Source organism: Micromys minutus, assembly GCF_963924665.1.
Source record: "Micromys minutus genome assembly, chromosome: 9".
NCBI lineage: Eukaryota > Metazoa > Chordata > Mammalia > Rodentia > Muridae > Micromys > Micromys minutus.
In genome coordinates this window covers 52,351,182-52,366,449 of record NC_137978.1, presented here as the reverse complement: position 1 = coordinate 52,366,449, position 15,268 = coordinate 52,351,182, and the positions used below count along the sequence as shown (strand labels likewise).

The window sequence follows — 15,268 nt, the reverse complement described above, 5'->3', positions numbered from 1 at the left end:
GGCAATGGAGCTCAGTTGCTAGAGTGCTTGCTGAGCGTGCACGAAGCCCTGGCTTCCATCCCCAGCACTGTATAAACCAAGCATGGTGATGCAGGCCTGTAGTCCCAGCATTTTGGAGGTGGAGGCAAGAGGATCACCCTGCTACTTTGTCTCAAGCAAACAAATAAAAATCAATGTCAGTAGTTTGGTTGCCTACCTTTTTTTTTTTTTAAACTGTCTATCTCCCCTTCTAGAATACAAATTCTAAACCCACCATGCACCCCTAACTGTGGGGCCCTGCTTGAAACAAAGAGAGGTTCGTAATCTGCATGGGTGAAGGGAAGACTCTCTGGAGGAATGGATACATGTCCCAGTGCTGGGAGAGACCCAAACTATGGAGGGCTAGTCTGGATGAGTTTGTTGCTCCCTTCTGGCAGAAAAATCCTGATTCGTGGGCAAGTAGATGGTTCAGTAGGTACGGGTGCTCGCTGCCAGCATGACCATCTGAATTCAGTCCCCAGAACACATATGGTAGGAGGAGGAACCGACTCCCACAAGTTGTTCCCTGCCCTTCACACAGGCGCCACACTCTGTCCCCAGTAAATAAATGGAATGAAAAACCAACCAACTAACCTGATTCCTAACCACACTTATCCAGAAAGTTCAGTTCTCCACTACCAACTCGGCCACATTCTGAACTACGCTTCTGTTCTATCCTGCTTTCTCGAACCTTCTCAGCTTCCTGAGGAGGCAGGCACAGCTACTCACACCATCACGTCAGAGAGAACACTACTGGACTGATCACTTGCCTGGGACTCTTAGCTCCTTGGCAGGGAAGCGGCCTGTGCCCGTGAACTCAGCTGTGATGTGTGAGTCTGTGTGTATGCAGGTGCACCAGGCTGGAGCTTGGGGTTTTGGATGTGGTAGACAAGAGCTCTACGCTAGCCCCCAAAACGCTTCACATCTGGCTGTTGAGCTGTAACAGGATACTGTGAGTCTAGCCAGCACTAGACACTCGAAATGCACTCAGACACTTAGCATTGCCCTGTTTTGTTTTCTTTTTGTAGCCCAGGCTGGTCTCACATTCTCAGTCCTCCCAACTGCATCCTTGATGCTGGATTACACTTGTGCACCACCGGACTGTCCCTAAAATGACTTTTCATGGTGACAGGCTCGTTCTACCACTCATTGCACCGCTAGCTCTCTATTCACCAGCGATCCTGATTATGAATCTCCCGGAACATTTCTTATTTATCCCCGTTCTTACCCTGATAAAAAGTCAGTGAAAGAGAAGCCATGTTATACTTCAGCCCCAATCGGTGGGTAGCCTGTGGCTAGAACGGAGGGCACGAAGATCTGCCTCAGAGGCTGTCTCTAGTTCTGCCTCCTCAGAGGCAATGCCAGCCACGTGGCTGCACACATGCCTGTCCCTCAGGCCTGGAGGTGGCCAGCAGTTAGGGGTGGGTTGTGGGTGATGTTTTGGGATTAGAACCCCATCACCCGGCTTCCAGCTATGTGGCTGCAGACAGGTTATCTGTCATATCCACTGTACCGTGTGGTCCTCTCTTATAACACGGGGACAGTCATTGCATCTGTCTCCTGAGGGATCTGTATAGCTTTCACCAGGGAGTGCTTAGAAAGGAAGCCCTGAGCTGAAAGCCAGACATCCTGTGGGCGCCCAGTGAGTTCAGCTATAGGAACTGTGCCCAGAGTCCAGAGCCCAGAGCCAGGCTGGTGCTCACAGCAGTAGTTAAGGGTTTATTTGCTGGATGCTGCAAAATTAATCATCAATTGCCCAAATCTCGAGGACACAGCCAGGGAACTCAGCAATTGGGTCACAGGAGGGACATTTCATTGCACAGAGCTCTGATTATTAGGAGACGGGGGTGCAGTCCCTCCAGAAGGACTTCTCCCGGGAAGCAGAGTCAAGTGTGTGCACGTGCCCGGGACCCTGGCTTTATATTGACCCGCAGGGAATCCGTAAGAGTCACATAGGGTGCAGAGGGCAAAACTCAGGGCAAAAATCAGTTGCCCTGGCTCTGATTCAGAGTTCACACTGAGGTTCATGCTGCCTTAAAGGGAACTTTGAAATATAACCCCGGCCTGCCTGTTTCACCTCTGGGGCCTTGATTTCCTCCCTATACGTGAGGATAACAATACACATTTCAATACGAGGTTGCATGCTATGCAACAACTCATAATCTACATAAAGGGCCCAAAGAGCAGCTTGAATGACTTAGAAGGATTACTGAGAGCAAATACACAGGTCTCAGCCGTGATAGCAACATTGTGGTTCATCAGTGCACCTCTCACTGGACCCGATGCTCATTGATTCAGCTAGGCTGGCCGGCCAGTGAGCTTCAAGGCTCTGCCTGTCCCGGGTCCCCAGTGCCAGAATTACAGAGGATTACGGCTGCGCTTGGCTTTTCCATGGGTGCTGGGAATCTGAACTCAGTCTCATGCTTGCACTGTGAGCACTTGGCTGCCCGAGCCATCTCCCCAGCCCTGGAGGCGCCGTTGATTGTCACATGAGGCGTGCTATTGACATATAATGAATGGAGGTGGGGGTGTCGCTTGACATCTCACAGCAGGCAGGATGCCCTTCCAGAGGGTCCTCTGCCCCAGACGTCCACAGCCAGTTCAGGGTGCGTTACATGGACGGAACGGCTGGCTTTTACATCTGTGTGAGCAAATAGTTTGCAGGTTGCTATAGCATAAAGGAAATGATTGACAGCCCACCCAGCTGCCAATATAGGATTGCTTTGTAACTATCACCCCCAGACTGTCAGTAATGGTAAGTCTTCCAGGAAGTTCTGAGAAATGTGGCCTTCCACGGTGACTTTCCTGGCTGATTGCATGGGTTCCCGTCCTGCCCAACACATGGAGCAACCCAGTCTCCCTGCTGGGTAATCCCAGCCAGCCTCTGGAGGGGAAGGATGCTCAAAGGTACCACCCAGCTCTGATTTAGGTTTGTTTTCTGAAGAAAGACCATCTGCTTATCATTCTGCTCCTTCCTCTGTCCTCTCTTTCTTCCCATTCACCATCCATGCATCTGTCAACCAATGATCCATTCATCCACCCATCTATCTATCTATCCATCCATCCATCCATCTATCCACCCACTCATCCATCCATCCACCCACCCATCTATCCATCATTCATCCACCTAACCATTCAACTATCTATCATCCATCCATCCACCCATTCATCCACCCATCTATCTATCTATCCATCCATCCATCCATCTATCCACCCACTCATCCATCCATCCACCCACCCATCTATCCATCCACCCACTCATCCATCCATCCACCCACCCATCTATCCATCCATCCATCCATCCATCCACCCATTCATCCACCCATCTATCTATCCATCCATCCATCCATCCATCCATCCATCCATCCATCCACCCACCCATCTATCCATCCATCCATCCATCCATCCATCCATTCATCCACCTAACCATCCATCTATCCATCATCCACCCATGATCTATCCATCCATCCACATCCACCATTCATCTATTCATCCACCCACCCACCTATCCACCCATCTATCCATCCATCCATATATACATATGTAATATTCTGCCTACCTACCTGCTTTCATCTATCCATCTATCCACTCAGGCACCAACCTATCCATCCATCAATCCTCCATATATTTTCTATCCATCCATCCATCCATCCATCCATCCATCCATCCATTCATCCATCCATCCACCTTAGTAAGGGTGGTTGGTAAGTAGTGTGCTTTCCTAATACAAACACAAAAGACAGGGCTAGTTGAGACACTGTAGTCAAAAAGATGCCCCTAAGAGAGAAGGAAACCATTTTGAACGCACGCAATGATCCTGTAAGAGCCTGTGCCAATGTTGCTCATCGTGTGGTGGTATATGCGGTGGAACCCACATGTGCTCATAATGGCTTGAGCTTTGCTGGTGAAATGAGCAGTAGTTACACGGCTTTCTGGTGAGAAGGAAACTGAGGCAGATGAAGGGGCAAGGCTAAGTCACGTCCTTCTACCCAGTGGAAAGGCAACAGGAGAAAGTGGTGGCCCAAGAGGCCAGAGACCTGGTGTTGGTTCCTAGCCAGCTTCTCACTGTGCTTCTCCAAGAAGGCGCCCTTCCTTTTCTTGGCTTTGGTCTTTCTTGTTGAAGTGAGGTCATCCAAATTGACCTTGATGGGTGAGTCTCAGGTTTGCACACTGAGGCAAGTGTCCAAGTGTTTCACTGGGGGCAGTGTGAGCCTTTAGGTGCGTGCTTCATAAAGAGTATGTACTCAACACACGGTGTCTTTCTTGTCACTGAGATTATACTATCAGCTCTGGGTAATTAAACTGCCCATCAAAAGCAAGTTGGAAACTTAGTCTTAATGCCTGTGTTAAGTGGTGGGACCTTTAAGAGTAGATTAAGCCAGGAGAGACTAAGACTGGTCCAGCCAGAGTGTGTGCCAGCCCCATGCTGGCTTCTCGCTCTTTCCTGATCTCTCTCACTCTTACATTTTCTGCCTCAGGACACCTCAATGGGAAGGTTCTTGCCAGACACAGGTCCCTTGATATTAGACCTGGCCCTTCAGAACTTAAAGAAACTGATCTTTGCTCTCTGAGTTACCTGGTCTCAGGCTTTCTGGAATAGCACAATATAGTTTAAGAAAAGGACCCAGATTTGGGAAGTTCACTCTGTGGGCAAAATCTTGCTGAACAAACATGGCATCCTAAGTTCTGATCCCCTGAGTGCAAGGAAAGCTGGACACTAAGGTGAGAGGGTGGATGGGGAGATAGGAGGATCTCTGGAAGCCATGAGTGGGCTAGCCTGGTGAATGCCACAGGAAATAACGAAGGGTCCCTGTCCCACAAGATGGGAGGTGAAGGCTGACACCTGAGGTTGTCCTCTGACCTTCACAGGCATACACAATGCATGCATACCCTGTAGCAAGCCCTTCCCCACCACTGAAAAAAATAAATAAAGGACTAAAAATATCCTCTGGCCCAGAGCCTGGAGCAGTCTTCTGGGATCAAAGAATGTTACTGATGACATTGTGAGCCTGCTGGGGCCAAAACTCCAAATTTGCAGCAAAGCTTTTGGCGTGTAGGGATGCTGGTAGCAGTGCTGATGTTGGTAGTGGTACTGGTCTGTGGACCACACTGGGAGGAGCAGGCTTAGAGATCTTTTCTAGCAACACAGAATACATTATTCTTGTAAGCAGCAGCCTTCGTGAAGGGTAACCTACAGGCTCTGCCATCACTTGTGACAGTGGCACACAAACCCTTCTTAGCGAGTACACATGAACAGGCAGATGGCACAGCCGGTGTGTGACCTGAGGAAGCCCTGGCTCCCCACTATTTGATGGTATCCAAACACCACCTTGCATAAAAGGGTCACCAGAGACAAATGTCAGCATTTCCATTTCCAGGACACTCTGGCCACAGGTGCCAGACAACCAGAATTATCCTAGAGCCGAGGCAGCACTTCTGGGCCTCTCTCTCTCTCTCTCTCTCTCTCTCTCTCTCTCTCTCTCTCTCACACACACACACACACACACACACACCACATCTCTGCAATTCCTCAGGCTCTGTCACAGGACACTTTCTCCACAGCCCTCTCTGCTGCGTCTCTGTGGCTGTGGATCTCATGCCTGTCCAGGCAAAATGCACCCTGACCAACTTCCAAGCCTGGTCACCAGGGGCCCTTGCTGGCTTCTCTCCCACACCACCTGTAGCCTCCTTGACTGTTTCTACTCTTGAACCAATGTGCTAACTGCCAGGAGAGTTTCCCAGGTGTTTGTTTGTTTGTTTGCTTGCTTGTGTGTGCGTGCGTGTGTGTCTGTGTGTGGTTCTCTTGAGGCTCTTTTTTTAATACAGCCCAGCATGGCCTTGAACTCCAGATCCTCATAAGTCTGCCTCCTAAGTTCTGTGAATAAAGGCATCTGTACCACGCCGGGTATTACTCATCTAACCTGGTATTTCTTCATCAACCCCCCCCCCCCGCCCCTTCACTGGTTAGTAGAATAAGTAAGAACTAACAACTCAGATTAAGGAATAGGCATCTCTTGAGAGTTGGCAGAAGGTGGTGGACAGCAGTTATGGGAAGCAGGTGCCGTCTGAGACAGTTAGGGTTGCCAAACAGGTTGACTAGCATGCCCTGCCCCCTCACCCCCATTAAGATGTACTTGACTTTATGTCAGAAAAAAACCCCACTTTTTCAGATATCAAATTACAACTCTCAAGATGAGATTATCCTGATGAGACAACCTTCCAAGAGAATCAGAGAGGGGAAGTGAGGGAGAAGGTCCTCAGGAGGACAGAAAGGGATTAGTATCCAGGCCAAGGTGTTCCCAGAGCATGCAGTTACACGTCCGGAGACATGTTAGATCCTGTTAGGGCCTCCAGAGGAAGCACCATGCTGCTGTTTGCATTTCAGACTCTGGGCTTCCCAGAGGACACAGAGACATCAGGTGGCCCAGGAAACTAATGTAGAATGGGGCCCTGCCACTCACCGAGTAACTTTGGCAGATGACATGGCTAACCGTCCCTGAGTGGCCTTCTTCCATAAAGAAATCAGCAAAACTATCTCCCGAATTCATTTAACAGGACTCTGCTAAGTGCCTGGTCCTAAGCTTGACCTACTGGAAGCTTCTCGGTAGTGAGGAAGTATTCACCAAGGAGCCACATAAGAAAATACAAAGTTACTTTTGCGGTTTGCACTGGGAGGCCACCCATGAGTGAGTTCAACTTCTTTGTCAGTCTGACTAGGTTTGGAATCGCTGCCAGGCTGTTTCTGGTAAGCTACAACTGAGGAGGAGGACCGCCCCTGAATGTGAGCATCTCAAGGACTGGGGACCAAGCCTGAATAAAGGGAGAGAGGAGAAAGCCAGCTGAGTGAACATCACCTTTCTGCTTCCTGACTGCAGGTGTCATGTGACCTTGCTCTGCCCACTACAGCCAGAAAAGCTTTCTGTCACTATGTTGTCCCTTCCTCCGCTAGATCACACCCTGAAACTCTACGCCAAAATTGTTAGGTCTCGAACCCAGGACCAATGGCTGAGGTGCCTACTTATATCAGAGCAGACCTGCCTGCCAAATTCTCTCCGTTAGGGTATGGCTGACGTGATCCAACATCTATCCTAAACTTTTCCAGCCCAGGGTGGGCTGCCCTTCCCCCAGCTGCCCTTCCCTTGATCACCTCAGCCTTTTGTCTACTCTACCCTTCAGGCTCCCCTTCTCCCGTTCTCCTCACGTGGCCTGGCTCAGGGTTGTGTTCACTCTGGACTCTCCAGATGTCCCTGCCTCTGACTATGCTCTCCCTCAGACCTACAAAAAAGCGTCTCCTCCACTATTCTTGGAGCAGTCCAGTCCTTCCTTTTTATTTATTTATTTATTTATTTAAATTCAAAATTAAATCCTTTCTTTCTTAAGCTGGTAGGTTTTTTAAAAACCCTTTTTTCATGTGGGTAGGTGTTTTGCCTGCATGTGTGTACCATGTATGTTACAGAGTATTGGATTACTTGGTACAGCAATTATAACTGTGGTTGCTGAGAACTGAACCCGGGACCTCTGGAAGAGCAGCCAGTGCCTTTAACCTCTGAGCCATCTCTTCAGCCCCAATAGTCTATTTTTTTTTTTAAATTAAAATAAACAAACCAAAAAAAAAAAAAAAAAAAAAAAAAACAGGGAAAACCAGTTCTCCATTCCCATCAGTTACACAGCCGAGTTTCCCACAGCTGGGGAAACCTCAGGGGTCAGAGGCTCTTAGTGCAATGGATGAGCCTCTGCCCTAAGAAGAACAACTCCCTGTAAGTGTCCTTTTTCCAGGACAGTGTTCTTACGTGCTTCCTGTCAGGCACTTTGTCACCACAATAAGAAAAATAATTGGTGCTGGTGGGGAGGGCCACAGCTGTCCCTGACAGTGTGGTTTTAGGTTGGTTTGTAGGTCCATGGAAGGCTTTGAAGGACCAGAGTGGGAGAGTCTGAGCTGTAGGCTAGAGGATTCTAGAATGCTGTATGCAGAGCTTAATGGGCCGTTCTGGAGAGCCACCCATAAAAGGCTGAGCAAGCTATGAGACTGAACAAGCCAGTCAGCAGCACCCCTCTGTGGCCTTGGCATCAGTTCCTGCCTCCAGGTTCCTGCGCTGTTTGAGTTCCTGTCCTGACTCCCTTCAGTGACGAATTGAGGGTGTGGAAGCCAAATAAACCCTTTCCTCCCCAACTTGCTCTTTGATCAGTGTTTCGTCACAGCGATAGAAAACCTAACTGAGACGACAGAGGAGCACGAGTTACAGGGTCACAGAAGCTTGCACCAAAGTTCCAGAAACCTGGGGACTCTTGACTAGAGTCCCTACAAGGAGGCACCAAGAGACCACTGGATGAAGCATAAAATCCGATGGCAACCCCAAAAGGGTGGAGAAACCAAGACCGTGGGATGCATGCCACGGAACACTACAAACACCCAATAAAGTGGAGTGTGCCCAAAAGAGACCCCTGTGCTGCAGGTGGCAGAACTGGGGAGTGGGGTTGCTGGAGCCCGCTGGAGCACAGAGCCCAGCAATTGAGGGGGGACCTCCAAGAGCTCGGGATGGCAGACTGGAGTTTTCGGAATATGTTCTCTGTCCTTTCTCTAACTCCATTCCTTCCTCTTGGACTGGGGCTGCTTACTCTGCGCCTTCAGGTATTAGGAACGCATAACTTACGTTATTGATTTTGCAGAAACTTAGAGTTAAAAGGTCACCTTGAATATCAGAATAGACTTTGTGCTTTTGGACAACGTTAGGACTCTTAAGATGTACTAAATACACGTTGTGTTATGAGGCGGCCCACAGGCTTTGAGGGCGACACAGGTAGACACTAAAAATTGTGTGTCAGGGTATCACACTGACGTGGATGGTGGTGTGATGATTCATCCTCAGTGACTCAGGACATGGCCGTGAGTGTGTCCCCAGACAGGTTACATGAGGGAGGAGGACTCACCCTGAGTGGGCAGCACATTGGCTGGGGGCGTAAAAAGAACACAAACAGGGAACCAGCATTCATCTGTCTACCTCCTGCCAGTGGATGCAGGGTGACCAGTCACCCTGTTCCCACACCTTCCCACCAGGCTAAAATAAGTCCGTCATTCTTAATGTCACCAACACACCCGGCAAGTGAGGGCTGAGTGGATATAGGGAAGGAGTAAGTAGATGGGCCAAGGACAGAAAGTTATGGTGTCCAGCCTGGGGAGCAGATACAAAAGTGGAAGGGGGACACCCAGAGAGCTACAAGGAGCCACAGATGGAGCAGCCACACTTGGGGCTGGGCCTCAACTATATTGAATGAGGAGGCAGGAGAGGGAATGAGCAGCCCCTCTCCCTAGGGCCTCGAGGACACATTGGAGGTGCTGGAATCTCTTGTTGGGTATGAGGCGGGGACACAAGGGTAAAAACATCACTGACACCTGAGCGGACAGCAGGGATCTGGCTGGAGTCCCATCGAGGATTAGATCCCAGCTGTCCCCTAGGAGGCCATGATGCTGCTAAGCCCTGGGATAGTGGGTGGTGGGGAGGGGACAGATTTGAGGGTTACAGGGCAGAAATTAAACAAGCCCCATCAGTATTGCAGGGTGCTCATCAAAGACATTGGGTGAGACACAGGTGCAGCATGGTCCCTGGTCTCCCTGCACGAGGACCACACCACAAAGGCAGCAAATCCACTTACCATCCTTGAGTGAGAAGCTCAGGAGGTCCTGTGGGGAAAGGAGACAGAAATCAGTGAGGTGCTAACAGGCCACCAACCAGCTCATGGGACAGGTAAGTATTAATGTCTACCAAGTGGAAATGGCAAAAGCCTTCCACCTACAGTATAGTAGTGAGCCAAGTGTCTACTGTAGCTCTTGTTACAAGCTCTGCCTACTTAAGCTCCACCCAGAGAGGGTGAGTGATATGTCCAAGAGCACACAGCAAAGCTGCCGCTTCAGAACAAAGGTCACCAAAGCCTGGTAGAATGCAGGCTCTGGAGTCAGACCACCAAGGTTCAAATCCTGGCTTTGGCTACTTATTAGCTGGGTGACCTTGGGGAAGAAACTTAATCTCTTTGTGCATCTGTCTCCTGAAGTAGTCTCTTACTACAACTATGTAGTAAGGATGATTACACAGGTTAAACATTCCTAATTTAGAAATCCAAATTAAAAAATATTTATATATGTGTACATATATAAAGCTATATATGTGTATATATATATATATATGTATGTATGTATATATATATATATATATATATATATGTATATATATATATATATATCCACATATTTAAAGATTTATTCAGGCTGGAGAGATGGCTCAGTGGTTAAGAGCACTGACTGCTCTTCCAGAGGTCCTGAGTTCAATTCCCAGCAACCACATGGTGGCTCACAACCATCTGTAATAAGATCTGCATCCTCTTCTTGTGTGTCTGAAGACAGTAACAGTGTATTTATATATATAAAATAAATAAATAAAAATAAAAAAAGATTTATTCATGTGCATGCGCATGAGCACACGTGTGTTTGTGTACCCTATGCATGCAAGAACCCGAAAAGGCCTGAAGAGGGCGCTGCATTCCACGGAACTGGAGTTCCAAGAACAGCACATGCTCTTAATGGCTGAGCTGTCCCTCCAGCACCCCACTCCCAGTTCCAAAGATATTTCAAGTGAAAAAAAAAAATTCCATACGGTGAACTGTGGTTCCACTCACAAAAGTGTTAGATTTGTATAAAATTGCCTTCAGACTGTAAGATACACAGGAAACAAATATCCACTTTGTGTGTAGAACTTGTGTTCCATCTAAAGATACTTTATTGTGTGTATTCCAGTCATGGGCTGCTGGGGACAGAGAATAAGTCACTTACAAGTCAGTCCTGTGTGCTGGGGTGGCTGCATAACTCAACATCATGCATTCGGGTGATTATAGCTGATCATGAATCACTGTAGAAACTTTCACTACTCATATAATGCACACAGAATGCTAATAATGAGGTCTTGCCTTTACAGACGTTAACACATTCGATTCTCAAACAACCTCCTGTAGTATGAGACATAGGCTGGGTACCCGGTGTCCAAAGTGCTTGCAGCCAGAGGTCCCGTCAACACTTCCAGTTGGGAGTGGAAGGCTGGAATATTTTCTTAATGTTTATTTTTATTTTATGTGTATGGGTGTTTTGGATGCATCTGGATGCATCTGTCTGTGCACTACATGTGTGCAGTACCCGTGGAGCCCAGCAGTGGGCGATGTAGATGGAACTGGAGTTGTAGATGGTTGGAAGCTGCCACCCAGGGGCTGGCATACCTGACTGATGGCTGATGGGTTATCTCTCAGAATGGGCTCCTGCAATAAAGTCTGAGCAAAGATGTCGGCTCCTTCACCTCCCAGGCCGCTGGCAAAGGCCATCATGGTTGGGAGGACAGTTTCAGACAGATGCAGCCATTTCACCAGGCCCGTCACAAATTCTGTGCAGAAGGAGCTAAAAAGAGATAGAGTTAGATCCAGACCTTCTGGGGAACACGGCCTGAAAAGGCCAGTGGTGGATGGACAGGGTCACATATGTCAACCTGTGACTAAGGTCCAGGAAATACAGAGACGGTCCCAACTGAATCCTAGGTGACACAGCTCCCACCTTCCGTCTCTATCCAGACTTTTTACCAAGAGGCACAGAGGTGAAGGCAGCCAGTAGCTGCCTATGTGACCTGGCCTGGAGCCATGCTGGGGAACAGGGAATAGAGATGTGTGAGGACAGAAGGAGGGGCTGAGCCTCTGAGTCCTCATCTGTAAAATGGGTTTAAGATCATTTTCATAAGGCAGAGCACAGCGTTCAGACAATGCTCCTGGAACATGAGTAGGTGTCGTTAACTATTGACAGGCGGCCGAGGGAGACACAGGAGAAACGGATGATAGTTTGACCATGATGTCAACCACCCTGGGGAAGCATCAGAGTCCCCACTTCACCTCTCCTGTTTTCTAAGGCTGTAAAATGTAGGTGACATTGAGACCTACCCCAGGAGTTATATTAGAAGATAAAATGACAGGAACGGTGTATGGCATCCGTAGACCTGCAGTAAATGTTATCTCCTGCAATAGCCTGTGATAGATGATTCGTTTCCCAGGGGATCATCCGGGGGGACTGACTGAGGTGGGTGTGGACAGGGATGGCTTCAGGAATGACTAAGTGGGTGAACAGACAGCAATTAGAGTATACACAGGAGTGGCTCGGGGCCAAGAGAGTAGTCTAGCCTGCCGGCTGTTGGGGAAGGCTTAGGCCTAAAGGACTAGCTTGTCATATGAGCACAGGGTTAAAGAACAAAGTCACCTTGCACTTCCACCCACTGTGTGGTCCTGGGACCAGTTACTCTGCATCTCTGTGCCTCAGATTTTAAATATGTGAATAGTTGTGAAAACTATGAAACCTAGTTCACAGGGTTGTTGGAAAGATTAACAATGTTACTCTCTGTCCTGGGCAAAGAATGGCCATATTTCCACAATGGTTGCTCTCCGTTCACTTTGTTTGCTGTAATTAAAACAACTTGACAAAAAAGCAGCTTAGGGGAAAAAGGTTTATTTGCCTTACAATTCCAGGTTATGGTCCACCACCTCAGGGAAGTCAAGACAGGAGCTTAAAACACCATATCTACACACCTAATCAGCGATGGAACATGTCCACAGATCCTTGCTTGTTTCCTTGCTCTCAGCTGTATAATACAGCTCTCTTTACCATTCAAGACCTCTTGCCAAGGGAATGACACTGCCCACAGTGGACTGTGTCTTCCTACATTAACTAACCATGCTGACAGTCCTCCACAGACATGCCCACAAGTCAATGTGATCTAGAGAGTTCTTCATTAAGACTCTTCCTAGGTGGTTCTGGGTTGTTGTCAAGTTGACAGAACAGCACAATGGCCTAGTAAAAGCCATTGCGTGCATATGGGCGTGTGTGTGTGTGTGTGTGTGTGTGTGTGTGTGTATGTGTGTGTGTGTGTGTGCGAGTGCACTCAAGGCCTCTGCTTCTATCTCCAGCACCATCAAAAATTAAGTCAACAACAGCAAAGGCAGTGACTCTCATACAACTAAGTCTGCCTGTGCGAGGTCTTTCTACACAGACTTGTTGAATTCTTACTACAGCGCCATGAGGTCAGGGAGGTCTTAGATCAACCCTTACCCTCCAGTTATGGCAACCTAGATCCAGACATAGTAAGTTGTAGCTCTAAATCACACATCTATCTTGTGCCCCCAGGTGCCACGCTCACCCACTGTGGAGCCAGCCCTCTCTAACAACTGCACCACCCAGGGTCATTACATGCTTGCCACTCACTCAAATCATCCTCATAAGCAGGACACCTCGGTTTCTGGGGTTCAAGCTCTCCAGGATCCCAAAGGGGAACAGGGGCAAGGCTTCCTTGGACTCTTGGCTTCCTCATGCTTCCTCCAAAGTTCCACTCTACATGGACCACAAACTATAGCCTTCGGAAATCTGGCCCCCAGCTTTCTTTTATGAATAAAGTTTTATTGACACATATCCATGCTCTCGTAGCCACCGTGGGGCTACAATAGAGAGGTTAAGTAACTGACACAGACCACAGCCTGAGAACTAGAGACAGTCTTGACTTTTTTTTTTTTTTTTTTTTTTTTTGAGATGTGGTCTCAGTATATAGCCCAGGTTGGTCTTGAACTTGCAATTTTCCTGCCTCAGCCTCCTGAGAACTGATGTTAAAAATTGTTACGTCTCAGCAGGATAGAGGGCTGGGCCCAGAGCTGCTGCACATGGCTCTACATTGCTTCTTTGGTTTTATTTTTGTCTGTCTTTCTTATTCATTCATTTCTGCCTTTTCGCGGTGACCGAGCCTCACGCATGCTAGGCAGGTACTCTACCACTGCCCATTGTCCCGGTCCCCGTCCTGAGGAGCAGCATCCAGGATGCCCACAGGACAGATAAGAAGGAAGCAGTCTAGACACTAGCTTGATGTCCCAGGAGCAAAAAATCGGTTACCAACTGTTTTCCAAAGATAACAGAAACTAACAGCAGTCTATCAGGGAGTTATAAAAAGACAGAGTTAAAAAAAAAAAAAAAAAGGTGTTCTGCCTTAAAATTCGGATGAGTATCGACAAGAGTACAGCATAGAAAACTGAGGTGTGGAACTGGGAAGCCCAAGGACATCCCAGAGCAGGTCTACAGTTGGGTTTTATCAGGTCCTTCTCAGGATTATTAGGTGGTAGTGGGGCTTTGGGAAAGATGGTAGCTTCCCAGGGTGGGTACAAGTTAGGGACAGAGAAAGTGTTGAGCTAAACTCTCCTAGAGATGGATAGGGCTTGCCTGGGGTGGTGGTTTGAATGACACATCCCCCGGGCATTTGGATACCTGGTCCCCAGTTGGTGGTGGTTGGGAAAGGGTTAGGGGATATAGCCTTGTTGGAGGAGGTGTGCCATTGGGGGTGGGCTGTGAGGTCTCAGAGCCTCCTGACAGTCCCAGTGTGCCCTTTGCCTCCTGAATGCAGCTCTGAGATGCAAGCTCTCAACTGTCCTTGTCACCCTGTCTTCGCTTTGCAGTCGTGAACACTAACCCTCTGAAACTGAAACTACAATTAAACGCTTTCTTTTATAAGCTGCCTTGGTCATGTAATCACAGCAATAGGAAAGTAACCAAGACTCCTGGGAAAAGAATATCCAAGACGTTTCTCACTGCTAGACAAGAGGCCAATAGGTAGAGTTAGTAAACACCCATTACAGATATAAAGCACCTACTGTGTGCCGGGCACTGTGCTGTCCTCAATGGACAGTAACCTTCTAGAAGGGAGGGATGGGGTCTGTCATTTATCATGTACACAGTGCCTCCCAGGAACTGAAATCATGCCTGGTATCCAGTAGCAACGCAAAGGATGCTTGGGGACAGCACACATGAGAGATAACGGAGCAAGAACACCCCATCCTCCTACGAGGCTGAGATTCCCAGAGGCAAGGACGGGGCCCTGAAGTTTGGGTTTGTCTGTGGGACTTGGCAGCCGGGAGACAGAAAGGCTCACCTTTGCTCGGGTTCTGTAAACAGCTGTGACAAAGAGATCCCACAAAGAGCAGCGTAGGCGAAGCGGTTGGCCTCCGAGAGCTCTCGGCCCAGGGGCTGCTGGGACTCCCCTTCTGCAGCTGGCTCTGGTGCCACTGGCTGCCTTGGGTGTGGCCTGTTCCATGTGGCCATTCCCAGCCCCTGAAAGAGAAAGTCCCAGTGAGATGCTTCCAGGGGAAGATGAAAGCTCTTAGAAGACACAGAAGTCATCTCTTTTAAACTAACTGTAGA

General features: G+C 48.5%; 1 protein-coding gene across 4 annotated transcripts in view; it reads right to left on the bottom strand.

Moving 5' to 3' along the window:
- Positions 1-15,268, bottom strand: part of TMCO4 (transmembrane and coiled-coil domains 4) — a 78,076-nt gene that overhangs the window by 46,657 nt on the left and 16,151 nt on the right. For all 4 annotated transcript variants that reach the window (XM_080921993.1, XM_080921995.1, XM_080921996.1 and 1 more), the window contains 3 exons: positions 15,000-15,178; positions 11,278-11,452; positions 9,670-9,697 (listed from right to left, as the gene is read on the bottom strand). In XM_080921993.1, coding sequence (XP_080778119.1) covers positions 9,670-9,697; positions 11,278-11,452; positions 15,000-15,169 — 373 coding nt within the window. In that variant the 5' untranslated portion in view covers positions 15,170-15,178. The remainder of the gene's footprint in view (positions 1-9,669; positions 9,698-11,277; positions 11,453-14,999; positions 15,179-15,268) is intronic.